Source organism: Sander lucioperca, chromosome 6 (assembly GCF_008315115.2).
Source record: "Sander lucioperca isolate FBNREF2018 chromosome 6, SLUC_FBN_1.2, whole genome shotgun sequence".
NCBI lineage: Eukaryota > Metazoa > Chordata > Actinopteri > Perciformes > Percidae > Sander > Sander lucioperca.
In genome coordinates, this window is record NC_050178.1 from 31,862,119 (window position 1) to 31,878,885 (window position 16,767).

At 37.7% G+C, this 16,767-nt stretch overlaps 2 protein-coding genes across 5 annotated transcripts; both read left to right on the forward strand.

Annotated features, from left to right (window-relative positions):
- Positions 1-1,886: 1,886 nt before the first annotated feature.
- Positions 1,887-9,460, forward strand: adipor1a (adiponectin receptor 1a). 3 transcript variants are annotated; one of them, XR_004897625.1, is made up of 9 exons: positions 1,887-2,034; positions 4,321-4,536; positions 4,617-4,733; positions 5,711-5,882; positions 6,057-6,243; positions 6,837-7,024; positions 7,158-7,351; positions 7,546-7,737; positions 7,816-9,460. XR_004897625.1 is itself a non-coding variant. In XM_036002255.1 (9 exons), exons 2-8 carry the CDS (start codon positions 4,390-4,392, stop codon positions 7,672-7,674), a joined length of 1,134 nt encoding a protein of 377 aa, XP_035858148.1. In that variant the 5' UTR covers positions 1,887-2,034; positions 4,321-4,389; the 3' UTR covers positions 7,675-7,718; positions 7,817-9,460. The 3 variants fall into 3 exon arrangements, 1 of the variants encoding a protein (XP_035858148.1); XR_004897626.1 differs by having other exon boundaries at positions 7,546-7,726; positions 7,817-9,460; XM_036002255.1 differs by having other exon boundaries at positions 7,546-7,718; positions 7,817-9,460.
- A 2,183-nt stretch (positions 9,461-11,643) lies between these two features.
- rabif (RAB interacting factor) lies at positions 11,644-13,906 on the forward strand. 2 transcript variants are annotated; one of them, XM_031322525.2, is made up of 3 exons: positions 11,644-11,797; positions 12,410-12,561; positions 13,425-13,906. In XM_031322525.2, the coding sequence occupies exons 2-3, from the start codon at positions 12,418-12,420 to the stop codon at positions 13,671-13,673; spliced, it is 393 nt and encodes a 130-aa protein (XP_031178385.1). In that variant the 5' UTR covers positions 11,644-11,797; positions 12,410-12,417; the 3' UTR covers positions 13,674-13,906. The 2 variants fall into 2 exon arrangements, with proteins under 2 accessions (XP_031178385.1, XP_031178394.1); XM_031322534.2 differs by lacking the exon at positions 11,644-11,797 and having other exon boundaries at positions 12,243-12,561.
- The last annotated feature ends 2,861 nt before the right edge of the window (positions 13,907-16,767 follow it).

Here is a 16,767-nt window from a genome sequence, read left to right on the forward strand (position 1 = left end):
ATTGTAGAGTTTAATTTACTCCGAGTCCGTATACTTTTTTTCCACAGCAGACATTTTGATATGTCACAGTAGGAAAAGCACAGTTGTAAATAATAAATTAATAATAATGGTTGAATTCCATTTTGCTGCTTCAGTTTCAGGGTCCCGGTGTTGTGCATGCTGGCTCACTATCACACTGTCATGGCTTACTGGGACACTTGAATAGTACAATGCCATCATTAATGTTATTTAGCAACACCTTTTTCTACTATGACTATCAAAATGTCTGCTTTGAAAAAGGCCTATTGTTGTTTTAATATTGGCATTTCTACCTCGTTTTGAAATGTGTGTTCACCTGCACGTAATGAAGGTGAATATTTATAAAAGAAAAGACTAACCTGGCAATAAGGTGTTGTCGTGGCGAGGTGTCTACAGACGCACAGAGAGAAGCCTAATAGCTACTTCTTCAGACAATTTTTTTTAAACTTTATTTTTAAGTGTTAGGGTAAACCACATACACTTTAAAGAAACAGAACAGAAGGGTCAGGTCACTGACGGTAATAAAGTACAAAGGATAAAAGACAACTCAATATCGTCAGTTATAATCTTTTGTTAAAGGTTACTTTGACATTATTCCCAAAAGAGGAAAGCGACTAACTAAGATAGCCCCCACAGGACAGCACAAAACTGATAAAGTCTGTATATAGTCCGCATTAATCTCAGTCTATCCAAAACCAAGATGATCAATTGTTTGTGGCAAGTATCCACAGAATGTGCCTGGATCACAATACAACATACTGCTAGTAAACTACGTTTAGTCAGATAGCCTACTTAGAGATAATAAAATAATAAATACATAAGTGAATAAACTAGATGGAACAAAGATATTTCCTATCTTTCTATGCAATATTCCTACTAATAACCATTTTAACCAATACTTCTGAAATGTATTAATACAAAGTCTTAGGGAGAAGGTCACCTTTTTCATATTGAATATTTCTTTTACAATTGCTATTGCTCTCCTTTTTTTAGGTCGAGCTGTGCAGGTTTAAAATCTATCATGTTCAACCCTTGAACTACCTTCTTCAGACTTTTACAGTTCTTCAACAGTCACTCTAGGCTTTCATTATGTTTTGGCAGCCACGACCACATGACCATATTAACACAGTTGTTTTGGGGAAGCTTTTTAACCATTGTCTGTTATTTGCCAAGTTGAGGAAATGTTTGATGTACTATAAACTGTCATGTAAAGTTCAGACATACTTACATTTAATTCAAAATGGTATATTTCTCTATCCAGTCAAATGTGGTTAAGCATACAACAATTTCCTTTGAGTGCACCACTTAACACCTTTGACATACAGTAGTTAGTTTTACCCTCTGAGACACAACATAAAACACCAGTCCACTCACTCCAACACTCCACTGACATTTTGGGCCCCTGGGCCTGTGTCCGTTCAGTAATTCATTCATGATCAAACCCTGTCTGTTTCTTTTTCTTTTTCTCTGCTTTGTTAATCCACTTTTTGTGACTTTTACTGTGAATTGTATCCCCAAGTTAGGCACTGTATTTAAAAGTAAACATGTCCAGGGCATTTCAAATAGATCTGATGTACAATACTGTGCTTGAAATATGTATTACATTGACTACATTTGATATGGTCTCAAATACCTTCTAAATAGAAAAAAATGCTAAACCGTTTGTGATACATTTATCATTTTAAATACAGGATACTTAAATGCATTGGAGATAATCTTCCCAAAAAATCACTATAGTAATGCATTAATAATGCATTGTATACGATTAATATATATATAATTTCCGTATTCACATGTTGTAAATCGTTTTGTGAAGTAAATGTAAACAAGTGGAGGCTTTTGCTGATCAAAATATGTAAAGACTTTTTGTTATTTTTTCCTACGTATGAATTGGTGCTTTTATTTTTTAAAGTTGTAGGGATTAGGTTTACGGAAGAGCTCTCGACTTCCGCAAAGGATTGTTTTTCGCATATCGATAAATAATTCACCTTCCTGGTTTAAAGGCTATCTTGTCAGGTATGTTATGTCCATTTCATTAAATTACCATAGCAACTGCTAGTTCAGTAGGTTATCTAGATAACATCATACGTTGGTGTCGTCGTAAAGACTTTTATCTCGCTGCTAGCAAGTTGATTCACAAACCAGTGTCGCCTGCTCGACTAGTTAGCAACTGCTCAGCGCTAACGTTAGCTAAGAGGTAACGTTAGCAAGATAATTGAGCGATCCGTGACCTGCTAACTTGTAAAGCAATCAGTGATGTTGAATTGAAATGTAATTATGCTCCTTGCTACGAAGTGTAGCCAACTGTTAATATACGATGGATATACGTTATACCGTCAGCCGTTATCTTGCGGTTGTTTACATTTTGTACTCCATGTACCGTCTGGCGCTGTGCTAATCAACATCCGTCTGGCAGGCTTTGCTAAGCAGTAACTCGGTCAAACGCTTTGTTTGTTTTGTCAGCCTCAGTCAGCCCTGTATAAACTGTCAGTATGATATATTATATCTAGAGTATTGTCACTACTATAATTGTCCACCGATTATCATTTTGGCTGGTGACATAACGTTAGATGTAACGTTAAATAAATTAAGCCGCTCCTTTGTTCTCTTGTTGTGAATGTCTGATCGATGAAACACACATTTCGCATGAAACCCAGATTAAGATTCTCAGTTCTCTTAGCTAATACATCCATGAGATTAACCACCAGCCATTTTAAATCGGCAGTTAGGTAGCTACATGTTTATCACTTTAAATGTTAGTTATTGATCAGCAATAACCCTCTAATACTAAATCACATTGACTAATAGAATGTAGACCTACATAATATCCTTGCATTGTTAAAATGTAAGGTTATGCAGACTATGGACTACATTTACTGTATCCATTAATATATGCACACGTACAACCATCTCTGTATATAGAGCAACTTATCACTGATGCACCAATATGTCATTTCAGGACCGACCTGTGTATTGTGGCTGATAAATAAATAACTATAATACTAATCTCATAATTGCAAAAAAGATAAAGACAATTTTTTTTATTTCTATAGAGCGCCTTGATAGTTCATACAGTAAATAATATATTTAATTGTTGTCAACTTGTGTGTGACAATATATCAAACATGTTTTTGTTTAAATATGTAGACTAAGTAATAGGGGTGTGAATCTTCACTGGTCTCACGATTCGATTCAATTAAGATAATCAATTCGATATCCCGATGCATCTCGATGCGTCACCTCCTCAATATTATTATATATTGCTACACATGGTTTTCACATGGTGAACACAGCAGAAAACAGACAAAAGGCAAAAACAAAAAAGCAGTAAGTAACATCATTAGGCAATAATCGATTATGGTCTGTCATAGGGCTGCAACTAACGATTATTTTCATAGTCAATTAATCTGTTGATTATTTTCTCGATTAATCGAGTAGTTCTTTGGTCTCTAAAATGTCAGAAAATGGTGAAAAATGTGGACCATTGTTTCCCAAAAGCCCAAGATGACGTCCTCAAATGTCTTGTTTTGTCCACAACTCAAAGATATTCAGTTTACTGTCACAGAGGAGAGAAGAAACTAGAAAATATTCACATTTAACAAGCTGGAATCAAAGAATTTTTACTTTTGTCTTAAAAAATTACTCAAACAGACTAATCGATTATCAAAATAGTTGGCGATTAATTTAAGAGTTGACAACTAATCGATTAATCTTTGCAGCTCTAGTCTGTCAATGCATCGATGCAGAATCGTCCAGGTCGATGCCATTATTAATTTCAACACTCCTACTAAGTAACGTCAGACCTTCTATCCTTATTGACAAGCATTTATAGGTCAGAGAAAAAAACATTAACGGAACTGACCTAAAAAAAATACTCTGGGTTTTCACTTACTCACAGCTGATCCCCTTTCAGGTCAAATTCCATTGTTGGAACAATATCAATAATTACAATTACTTTTTTTTTTTTTTTTATACATATTACCAATAATATATCAGCCATATATAACATCTATTTATTATCTATGCAAAACCTATTCCAGCTTTTGCACCAACCTTGTATTATAAAAAACAATCTGACCTGCATATAGATACTATTTGTATTCCACCTTTTGCCTGTATATAATAGTGATTATGTTTGATTGTCTTTATGTAGTTTATTGTCTTTGTTTAGCTCTAGGTCTTTATCGGTATCTTCCTGTAAATTTGTTGAGTATATTGAGAGCCACTGAGAACTGGAGTCAAATTTCTTGTGTATGTCAACATACTTAGCCAGTAAAGCTGATTTTGATTCTGGTTGTTCAGGAGAAAACTGAAGTGAACCTCCTGAAGCAGATTACAGAGGCTGTGAGTGGGTCATCAGGCAGCCTCCCTATGTCAGGCCGAAACGGGTCTGCAAGTGATGCAGACTGCCGGATCTCTGAGGACTGCAATGTCCCAGATGCAGAGCTGATGGAGCTGGGGCCACTGCTGGAGGAGGGAGGGGGCCGACCGGCAGCGTCTGCAGGCGTCCATTCAGAGGTAGGACTGTTTCACAAAATTCCCAGAGAGTAGTTATTATGGCTCATTTGCTTCAAAATTCTCTTGTGATCTATTTTAAGGGAGCCTCAATGCTTGCTGAGGAGGAAGAGGAGGAGGATGATGAGGTGGGAGAGGTGCTGACCTTACCACTTCAGGCTCACCATGCCATGGAGAAGATGGAGGAGTTTGTACACAAGGTAAGATGTCTTTTCAGTTTAATAAACAGAGAAGAAAGAAAGAAGACAGAGTTGATTGTGATTGTTAAATGTTGGTTGGTAAACATTCAAATGTGACAGAATAAGGAGAATAAAAGATCTTATGACATTACACAATTTGGCACCCAGCATAGATATTGCATTGGCGTAAAGAAATGAGCTGAAACTCAACTCCCTGTTCATCTCAAAGGTGTATTGGTTTCAGTGGCAGTTGCAGATCTGGCTGAACAGCAACAACCATGGATTAACCTGTAACTGCTGTGTGGTTTGAGGGTGTCATGTGGTGGGTTTTTTTTAGGATTCCACGTCAGACACATGTTGTGTGTTGTATAAGACATGCACAAGTCACCATGGGAGACATTTGTCAGCTTACAACAAAATAATTTGTTGGCCAGTAAAATAGCTTTAACACACATCTAGATATTGAGAAGAACCCTTATCTAAAAGATCTGGCCAACTTAATGTACAAAGTAAGTTAAAGACGGCGATGATGCTGGCTTCAGTGGTAAAAGAAATATACATTATATTGTATACGTGGCTATTTAGAGTGACCAAAAGCAAGGTAGTTTAAAATAAATCCAAAAGACATTTCTTAATTCGCCTACCTATTAATTATATTTTCAAATTGTAAGGTGTAAGGCGTAAGGTTGATTTTACTGCTACTAAAGAACTTGGAAAATACAAAAATATTTTGGAACTTCCACAACTAATCATAACACAAAATACATTGTGTCTTTTCTACTTAAATCTCAATAAAGATTATTAGCGCTTAAACTCTTTAGACATTTAATCTCAATAAAGATTATTAGCGCTTGAACTCTTTAGACATTTAAACTACATGTAAAGTAATTGTTGCAAAACATTAGTCTCTGCGTCATCCTTGCGAGCTTTCAGTGTGAGGGCCACATAGTAATTGTCAATATATGCGTCTGTGCGTAAAAGCTATTTTTATTTTTCAGGTTTGGGAGGGGCGCTGGAGGGTAATCCCTTTCCATGTTCTGCCAGAGTGGCTAAAGGACAACGATTACCTCCTGCATGGACATCGGCCCCCTATGCCCTCCTTCAGGGCCTGTTTTGGAAGCATCTTCAGAATTCACACTGAGACAGGAAACATCTGGACTCACCTGTTAGGTGAGAATAGAACGCTTTACGTAACATTTCTAAAATTGTTGAACATAAGGTTTTAGCTGCATATTCTAATTTTACAACCAGACATGTTAGTTCAATAACATATTTTTTGACTGGGTAGCTCTGGTCTCTTCTCTTGTTGGCTGTTAGTAAAACTGGACTATTTTCTTCCCTCAGGGCTGATCTTATTCATTTGTCTGGGCACCTTAACCATGTTGCGGCCTAACATGTATTTTATGGCCCCGCTGCAAGAGAAAGTGGTGTTTGGGATGTTCTTCCTGGGAGCTGTGCTATGCCTCAGCTTCTCCTGGCTTTTTCATACCGTTTACTGCCACTCTGAGAAAGTGTCTCGCACCTTCTCCAAGTAAGGCCTCACAATGTCAAACACTGCTTCTCACATACCTGCCTTGTATGCCTTAAAGGAATCATTTGTAACTGTCAAAGTATTTTTTCTGTTTTAGACTTATTGGTTTTGGAGTAGGCAGGTTTTTAATTTCAGGCATCCATATGTTTCTTCATACTACACCTGCAACTCTAGCTTATCATCTATAGTTTTACAATTAATGAGGGATACACCCACAATCATTATTCAGGGCAAAATGGTCCATTGTTCAGTCGAAACAAACTTGATGCCACAGCGATCTGTGTGACATCCTGAAGAGCTTTATACTGATCTGTGGTTACATCTGCTAGATAAGTGCATTTACTCTGGCAGACTGCTGTAGCATCAAGTTAATTTAGGATGAATTATCAAACTGTATACTGTACTGCTATTGTGTCCATGCACGGTCCTAAATGAACAGTGAGTATTACAACTATTACCAATCAGAAATCCACAGCAGAGTTGTTTTCCATTATGGGGACTATACATGTGTTTTAGAAACATGACAAAACATTAGCTTACTTGCATCCAGCCAGAAACCCAGCTGTTATCTCTGTGTCACCCCCTCTATTCAGACTTGACTACTCAGGCATTGCCCTCCTGATCATGGGCTCCTTCGTGCCCTGGTTGTACTACTCGTTCTATTGTTCCCCTCAACCTCGACTTATCTACCTCACCATTGTATGTGTCCTCGGCATTGCTGCCATCATAGTGGCCCAGTGGGACCGCTTCTCTACACCTCGTCACAGACCAACAAGAGCAGGTGCTAACCATTTGAAGATAATGTGCACTTTTTAGATGCAGTGTTTTCTCTGTAAAAACATTATAATTGTAATGTAGATGTTAACCTTTTTTTCAAAAGTACACAAAGTAACTGAAGTCCTTGCTTTTCTTAGGTGTGTTCATGGGTCTTGGACTTAGCGGCATCGTCCCCACCATGCACTTCACCATTGAGGAGGGCTTTGTTAAGGCCACCACAGTCGGCCAGATGGGTTGGTTCTACCTGATGGGTGCCATGTATATCACTGGTGCTGGTCTCTATGCAGCCAGGATCCCTGAACGCTATTTTCCTGGAAAGTGTGACATCTGGGTTAGTATTTGATGTGTTCATAGTCTGGCTCAACGCATGTACATTGCTAGGATAAAGCCTGACGTGCCGGATGTTCCTCCCCTCTTGCTATCTCCACAATTGGGGATTAGCGCCACCCAGGATGGTTGTGATTGGTTTAAAGAAATACAAATATGTCAGCGCGGTTTTAACATAAACATCTCTTTCTGTCCTAGTTCCACTCCCATCAGATTTTTCATGTTCTGGTCGTGGCAGCGGCGTTTATCCATTTCTACGGGGTTTCCAACCTGCAGGAGTTCCGCTACGGCCTGGAGGGAGGATGCACAGATGACACTCTACTCTGAGAGGCCTAACTGTGACTTACTCATTATAGACACACACACACACACACACACACACACACACACTCACACTCACACTCACACTCTCTCTCTCTCTCGCTGTCTCTCTCTCTGTCTCTCTGTCTCTGTCTTTCTCTCACACATTCACACACACAATCACTTAAAATGCTGCTGGAATTCAATATAGTCACTTACTGCTCCTTCTGTACTTCTGATTTGCTAACATCTTGTTTGGGTTTTGGTGGTCTTTCTGTTTGGCTTTTTTTTGCTCCAATAAAGTAGCATTGACTAGCCATTGAACTGCAGAGGGAAACTTCAACAGGCACTTCAATAATTATGAAACTTGAAGTCTACATTTTCAAGTAAGGTCAAAATGGGATTTTAAACCAAAATCGTATAATCCTGAAACTGATGGTCACTTCTTAGAAGCTCACTCCAACCCCTCTTCCTAGTCTGTTACCATTGCACAAAGAATACATAGATTATTATTTGTGATGTAGCAGAGGGCACATACTGTAAACAATTCATATCCTTCCTCCCAGTTTCCATGCAGATTAGAGGATGAATGTACTGTCCACCAGGAGTGAGGTATAGAGCAGTCCAGGACCATTTAGGTACTTGAGGGCCCGCTCACACATTTGTATTAGGAGGATAAAATTATACACATATAGGGTGTATATAGATGTCGCCAGTTGTTTTTTAACTGTGCTGACACTGATTGTGCAGCTGTGTGTTAAAACCTGGAGGACCAGTACGAACCCACCAATGCCCGCAATGCAATAAATCATGAACTGTACTCTAAAGGCCCAGTCAATCAATCTAAAATCACATTGAAACAAAGTAAAATACATTATTATTAAAGGAACATAGATCTTAAATCCTACAAATATGATCTTTCGATGTTTCTGAGTAACACAAGGTGAATGCTCATTGGAATTATTATCAAATCATCAAAAATCAAGCGGTTGGATACTTAAGCTGATTTCTCAGTTTCTTTGAACTTTATACTGAAACATTTTAAAGTTCCTTTGCATTTTGTTGAATTCTTAATTGACAATATTCCCAAACAAAGGATTTTCAAATTACATAATGGCACAGAAAAGCTGCAACGGCAAAAATAAATCTGGTCAGTTGAGGTTAGACTAAAATGCTTAAAATGTAGAAGTTAAAAGAACTCCCCTGCCATCATGTTTTAGTCACGCAACACATCATTGATTCATTTCTCGAGTAATAGTTCCTGGGCAATGCACAATGTACAGATCTGGATCAGTCCAGTTGTGTTTTTGTCAGCTAGAGATATTCCTTTTGTGCTATATTTCAGATGCAATGAGAGGTGTAAATATCAAATGCACCTTGGTGTATACTATTAAATTCAAAACTTTAAATCACCATATGGGGTTTAAAATGTGTTATGTATGATTGATATAAACTTTTAGTATTCCTGTGCCTTAGGCCAACGGAAATAAAACGGCCTATCTTAACAGTCAAGGGAGCTTCGCGGATTTCCAGATGTTGACTTTTCTTGTTTTCCTTGCCATATATACAATCGAAATCATTATTGAACTTACAACTCCATGGATAGGTTGTATCAACTGCTGTTTAAGACTCCTTTTTCTAGATCAACTTATTCGAGCTTTATTACAAAGACTTAAACAATGTGTATTCTTGACTTTGTGTAATGTCCTGTGTAGAAAGTGATAAATCATACATTTCACTGAAATGTAAACATAAATATTTATTAATGGTAATCTTGGAAAAATATTGGAATAAATTTTTTTCCACGTGTCCATTTGTCAATTGTTTCTTACAATGTAAGCCAAGACATTTGCAAATGACAATCAGCAGTTGGTCTATATTTCTTTCACTGTCTATGGTCTATATCCTTGACTTTCCACCTCCGGGATTGCTCCGTTGCCGCCGGATTTCACCATAGACAGTGAAAGAAGAAGACAGATTTCACTCATTTAGGCCGGATATCCGTTGTCTTGGACTTCCTTTGTGTTGGCATTTTAAACTCCGGACGACTATGGTTAGCCTTTTCTCAGATCTCTGCAGGGTAAATCCTTCTATATAGAGTCTATGGGTAAATCCAGACAGCTAGCTAGACTATCTGTCCAATCTGAGTTTTCTGTTGCACGACTAAAACAACTTTTAAACGTACACATGTTCCACTAAAACAAGTTCCTTCCGAGCCTATTTTGCAGTGGCACCGTGGCTATTCTCCGGTGCTCCGGAGCGCCGCACAAGACGATTGTGATTGGTTTAAAGAAATGCCATTAAACCAGAGCACGTTTTCCTCCCATCCCCGAATGCTATGTGGAGTAGCCAGACCCTCCTCCAGATCACTTTGGAGGAGGGTCTAGAGACTAATCAGCAGTAAGCAAGTGGGTGAAGACAACAGGATTTATGGTCAACAGCTTATAACATGTTTTAACCATAACCATACAAAATTGTGTTTACATAATACTATATAAAATGGGGTCCTATCTTTAAAACAGTTGTAATGAATTGTAGAGATCAACTGTTACCATGTGTTGAGCGCACAAACACCTAGAACAGGAACAGTGGCAGGAAGATGTGTGGGTCCATCACAAGAAAATACTCCCTCACATGTTCTTTTGCTGAAATAAATTGATCCATAATTTAATTCTATTAAAATGCCAGACTATCAGGATGCCAGACTATCAGGATTATAAATTGGACATAATTAGAAAGCACTCAAGAGATAACATGCCTGCTTTAAAGCTTCAGAATCATTTAACTTTTTTTTTTTTTTAAACAGGAAATATTAGTTGTTGTATTATTACAGGGTCCTATGTATTTAAGGGGTTTATACAAAAGTGAATTATGCAACAACAACAAAAAGAAAATTCTATTTGGATCATGCATTGCACTCCACTAACTCCTCTAAACTCCTCTCCCATAGTCGGTTGATGGACATTTTCTTCACTGTACTCAATCAATACATTGTCTGAATCCTGTATCTAGTCTTTTGTGAGGTGCTCAACAGAGACGTTATCGCGCCTCTTGCGTCGAATGCATAGGCTTTGCATCTGTTTTCACAAAATATACATCATTAGTTTAAACAGCCTCTCTTAATGACTGCTCCTGCCAGGGCACAATATCCAGTGGTGTCAGGAATTACTTCAGGTTGTTTTGGGCTGTAGTTGCAGCCATGTGATGGCCTCAGTTGAGAGTCGTCCTGGCTTGTTGCCTCCAGCAGTCAACCTTCTCCATTGACCTGGTAGAAACTCTCCAGATGATGCCATATAGGTGAGTGTATCTGGCTGCAGCATCAGTGTAGGCAAGCATGTTATAAAGGGCAACACAGACATACATACCACATATTACATCTCCAGTCTCCTCAGGGTAGAATTCTACTGTCTAGGCCTTCCCAAAAACCAGTCTCGGCAGCCAGGATTTTATGCTATTTTCTACTTCACTACACAACATTATAGGCGGATACCATGTATATTTTACTCAGTTACATTTATTTGACAGCTATAGTTACATTACAAAATGCTGTTTACAGAAATAAATGCACCAGAAATGAAAAATCAATCAATACTGACAGGGGCCACACTGCATAACAGGTACTTTTACTTTTCATATTTCTAAGTACACTTTACTGCTAATATAACGTACTTTTACTAAGGTAAACATTTAAATGAAGGATTTTTACTTGTGGAGTAATTGTGGAGTATTTTACATTGTGGTATAATAACATCTAAAAGAAGTAACAAGTAAAACATCAGAATATTTCTGCCACCATTGCTTAACTCAAATTTGATCTTCACAAACATCCTCAAAAATATTCAAGTGTTTGGAGATATCTTCTGTGGTAAATGCATAATTTATTGTACATCTCCGTTGTTATTTCAAATAGTTTAGTCACAATTATTAATTTGTACATTACATTTATTTTCAAACGTCAACAAAATTGGCAGAATTATTATTACCTACAGAGCCTGTTTGTTTAATGAGGAACCACATCCATGTGTTTCCTGACGAGAGCATTTAGTGGCTGGTACACTTCAAGACCAGCTAGTATGCTAGCCTAGGTTTAGCTAAGTCTGTCTTACGATTTTATTGTCGCATTCAACCTTGTCTTTACTTCAACATTTAGGTACGTCCTATTTGACTTTATTCAAGTGTGTGTCATGTTTTATAGATATGTAATGTAGTTATTTTTCTGGACTTAAGGCTGTTGCATTCAGTGTTAGCATTATGATGTTAGCATATAAATGCAAAGGGTGGGGTTTACAGTTTGTCGTTCATCTGGCTACCCTTTAACGTAAATATCTCAGACTGTAGTTCAGCTTTAAGATTGCCATAATTCATATTTTGTGGATAATAAAAAATGTTAACGTTTGTGAGTACAAAGATTATTTCCAATATAACACATCCATGGTTCTTTTGGTGAGTTTCTTTGTCACGGACTTCCGCACTACAAAGGTTCCGAAGATTTGTAGTTCCGGTTCTCCCTCCCTCCCTCCCCCTCTCTCTCTCTCTCTCTCTCTCTCTCTCTCTCTCTCTCTCTCTCTCTCACACACACACACACACACACACACACACCACACACACTGTGTGTGTGCGCCTCATCTTTCTTTTCGTTAAGATAGCACTATAAGCCAGTTAGCCCTTACGGTTAATTACGGTTCCTTGGTTTAGTTTGGTTGGGCCAGTCCCAAGCCTTTTTAGTGCATAGCTACATCAAAGTAAATCTGCTGTTTGTCAGAGTTCGAGATGGACAACAATCAACAGTCCAAAGAAAGCACGGACCGGTCCGACCTGGTTTCTGAGGACGGCAAGAATAGCAAGTCTGTCGTGTGTCAACGCTGCGGATCCAAGGTGCTATGTCCTGGGGTGGCTGTGTTTACAGAGAAAGAGGTATGTCTGATATTAGGCGATGGGCTAACATTAGTGGCTGATATATTGCTTTTGGGGTATTTAATCTGTCTGGTCTCAGGTAATCAACCTAATAGTTTTCTACAGCACAATTTCATCCAAGGTGCTTTACATGATAACACCAGTGGTACAATGCAACTATGCACATTTACTCAAGTGTACTTTTACAGACTTTAGGTACATAACTATTTCTATTTTATGCTACTTTACACTCCAATACTGTTCATAGGGAAACGTTGTACTTATTCCACTAGATTGATTGACTACCCAACTTAATAGCTTCACCTCGACCAACTACAACAGTAAAATATTACTTACATATGAATGCATCAGCAGTAATAATCTAGTACAGTGTTTCCCATACATAGGTTGTACTTGGGTGCCTCGCCCAGTTAGATAAAATCCAGAGTACATTTTTTATTTTCCAATCAACAATTTGCAATAAGCAGAAGGGTACATTTATACACATATATACTCACACACATACGTACATACAAGAGCAACAATGCTAAGACAGCTACACCAGTAAATTGCTTTAGGAGAATTCAAAACCAAATAAATTATACACTGAGAGCACGATATTCTACTGAGGCCATTCAAAGCTTTGTATACTAGGAGGAGGATCTTGAAAAGCAACAGGTAGCCAGTGGAGGTTTCTGATGTATTCAGATTTTCATACATCTTTCTTCCAGCTAGGTCTAGGTCTAAGTATATACAAAGAAAGACATGATGAATACATGGCAACCTTTTCATGTATATACTATGTCCATAACTACTGCAATACTGATTTTGAGTTATTTTGAAAGTGTTTTCATCTCATCTGAGGCTGTGTTTTCTCCCACCAGCTGTTCCTACCATCCATGCGGAAAAAGAGCGGCCTCAGCACCACAGAGGGCTCAGTGGATGGGGACACACTGACCGCCCACTGGTTTGTGGATGACATGTACACTTTTGAGAATGTGGGCTTCACTAAGGACGTGGGGAGAATCAAGTATCTCATCTGTGCAGATTGTGAGATTGGACCAATCGGCTGGCACTGTTTGGATGACAAGAAAAGTTTCTATGTCGCTGTGGAAAGGGTGAATCATGCATAGTCCAAACGCATATGTGAGCTCACAAGAACTTAAAAAAATGTGTTGGCAGGCTATGCATCTCTTCATGGATGTACTACCATAGTTGACTCCAACCTAATCCATCACACACACTTACTTATAATGTTATGTGTACATTATTTAGGAAAACAGGACTGTGTCACTCTCATTCTCCTATATTACACTGACAACAGTATGATCATCCTGTTCTAATAAAGATGTTTTTGGGAAGCTGATGTTGAACACCATCCTGTAGCTGTTTCCTGGATAATGTGATGTAAGTTCCCTCACATCAGGGTCTTTTAACCCATGAAAAAATCACTTCCAGTTTGATTTATGAGATGAAAATCCATCCTAACACGAGTTGGTGCTTGTTAAATTTATTAAAAAAATTAGGGCTGTCAAACGATTACATTTTCTTAATCGCGATTAATCACATGTTTTATCACATGATTAAAATTCTATTATTTTGCATTTCAGAACTGTCTTTAAGTACATATTAACAATGGAAAGCAATTCTTACCAGTGTATCTTGATTGGGAATCAAATGAATGCAAAGAAAATGAATTTATGACCTTGATTTTTAGATTTGTATTTGTTTATTATATATTTAATCTAGTCACACATTTGAATCTAGAGTCAATATAAAGGTTGGGTATTGTTTGGTTTGGATACCGGTGCTAAAGCGGTACTTTTAAAACGGTACCGGTGCCTTAATGGTGCCTGAACCGATACTTTTTAAGAAAGTTAAAAAAAAAGAAGGGTACAAAACAGTTGGCAACATTAAAGAACGGCTTGTTTATTGCTAAAGCCATATCGTCAAAATTAAATGTTTAATAATAATGTAATCACTATAACAATAACTTATTTCACTAGTAAATTGCTGTTGAACGACAAAAACAACCACCAGATGGGAAAAGGGCATTTAACAACAACTTTGAGTGCACCAGAGGCTGTGAATTACCAGTTTCATTGAACGCACCGTCTGTGTTTTTCCGACAACAGCAGCTGCAGATTGTTACATCCCAGTGTTGAATCCTCTACAGTGAAATACAGACAAACTTTACACCGTTTAGTGTTGGCTGTCAGCATTGTAACCGTGTTTAATCCAGCTACTAGCTAGCGGTAGGCTAACATTAGCTGCTGTCGAGTATAGTGTTAACTAGCGTCACGTGCAGCGATGTTTCTGTTGCCTGTAACGTCTGTTTCAGAGCATCGGAGAGAAGTGGCACCAGATTGAGGTACCGAAATCCGCGTTGCTATTCCTGCAGCAGCAGGATGTGTTACGAGGAAGTACGGCAAAATAGTAGCCTGTTAGGCACGACGCAAAGCCGAGTGAAGTGAAAATAAATTAAGAAATGGCGGCATGCGATTAATTCGATTAAAAAAATGAAGGCGTTATGCTCGGCCCTTAATCGCATTGCGATTAACGCGTTAATGCTGACAGCCCTAAAAAAATAGTTAAGTACAATCAGATTAATCACTTGACAGTAAAAACTTTAGATCGTTGATGAATCTTTAAATGCAATTGAAAAAACAAAGGATCCACTAATTCAAGCTTCACAAATATGAGTATTTCTTGCTTTACTTTGTATTTTTGTCAATGTAAATTAACTATTTTTGGGTTTTATACTTTTGGTCAAACAAAAGCAGTTTGAAGATGATATGTGGGGCTCGGTGAACTTGTGATTGACATTTTCTCTATTTTTTTTTTTTAGATTTTCTAAGTAAATTGATTCACTGAAAACATTTTTGATAGATAATTATTAGTTAATTATATTCACTACTGAAACAATTATTGTTTGCAGCCCTAAACGTTATTTACTGTTGAGAAAAAGCATGTCCCCATTTGTGTGCCCTCAAATTACAGGGAGTAAATCCCCTGTATTTTTTTTATTTTTATTTGCAATGTGCATCATAGCCTGACATTCTGCTTGCTCCATGTTTAAAACAAAAACAAAAAACAAAACCTTTTCAGTTATAGACTTGTTACTAAAGCACACGCATGGTCACACAACTCTTCAAGTAAGGAAAGTCCAAATCATGCTGATGAAAATTGCTCAACAGTCTCCTAGTCAAATGAGCAGGTCAATTTACATGATGGTTGTTGTGGCCTTTGGTTTAGTTTTAGGTTGCAGATATGAATAGAATTTAGTTTGTGGTGCTCATAGAGTTGTAAACTTGTATTTAAGAAGAGTCAATGTATGGATTATTCTGGCTTTACCACAGACCTCACTGCTACCTGCAAATAATACTCACTGAAGAAATACTCCATATGAAAACAGTTTACAGCATGGGTGAACCAGCCTTAAAAACCTCCAGTCATTATTTAAGATGTAGGTTTCCTTTTTGCCACTAGATGTAGTGATTCATTATTTGACACATGCATCTTTTATTTCGTGGCATCTCCTATATGTGTGGTCATTATTTTGTGTGTGATGTGCACTTATCAACTAAAGGCTCTACCCACACCATGTCAGCTTGGTGGTACTCGGCAGACTACCTGGTGGTGGAGCTTTTTGCTTCCCTTTGTGTGTTTTCAAACAAAAACCAATATGGATGTAGAGTATTATGTTCAGAATACTATAAAAATGGGCATTAGAGAATATATGTGGAATTACAGCAGTTATACAAATGTGTATCATTTACATTAACATGTCAAGGCTGTATATGCTTTTTGAGAAAATGTATGCAAATGACCTGATACTCAAGACCAAACAGATGACTTATGGTGATCCAAAGTTTGTTGTGTAAGTAATTTTGAGCACCTTTAAATTAGTTCAAGTGACTTTGAAAGACACCTATCATGTGTGAAGGGAAGTTCAAACGAAACAGAGAACAGCGAAATTCAAATCAAGTCTCACATACAGGGTGAAACAAATGAAATGGTAGGCCAAACTTTTATCAGCAGATGACACAACTGTTGCTCATTAAAAAGGTGGTGTACGATTGTGTAAATGCTTGACAGACAATATTAAGTTAATAAGTGATTAGACAAAATAGACTGATGTCAACAGAAGCTAGACAACCTCAATACATGTAAGAACTTTAGATGACTAACAATGTCAAAAAACAAACAATAGATAATGTCGGACAA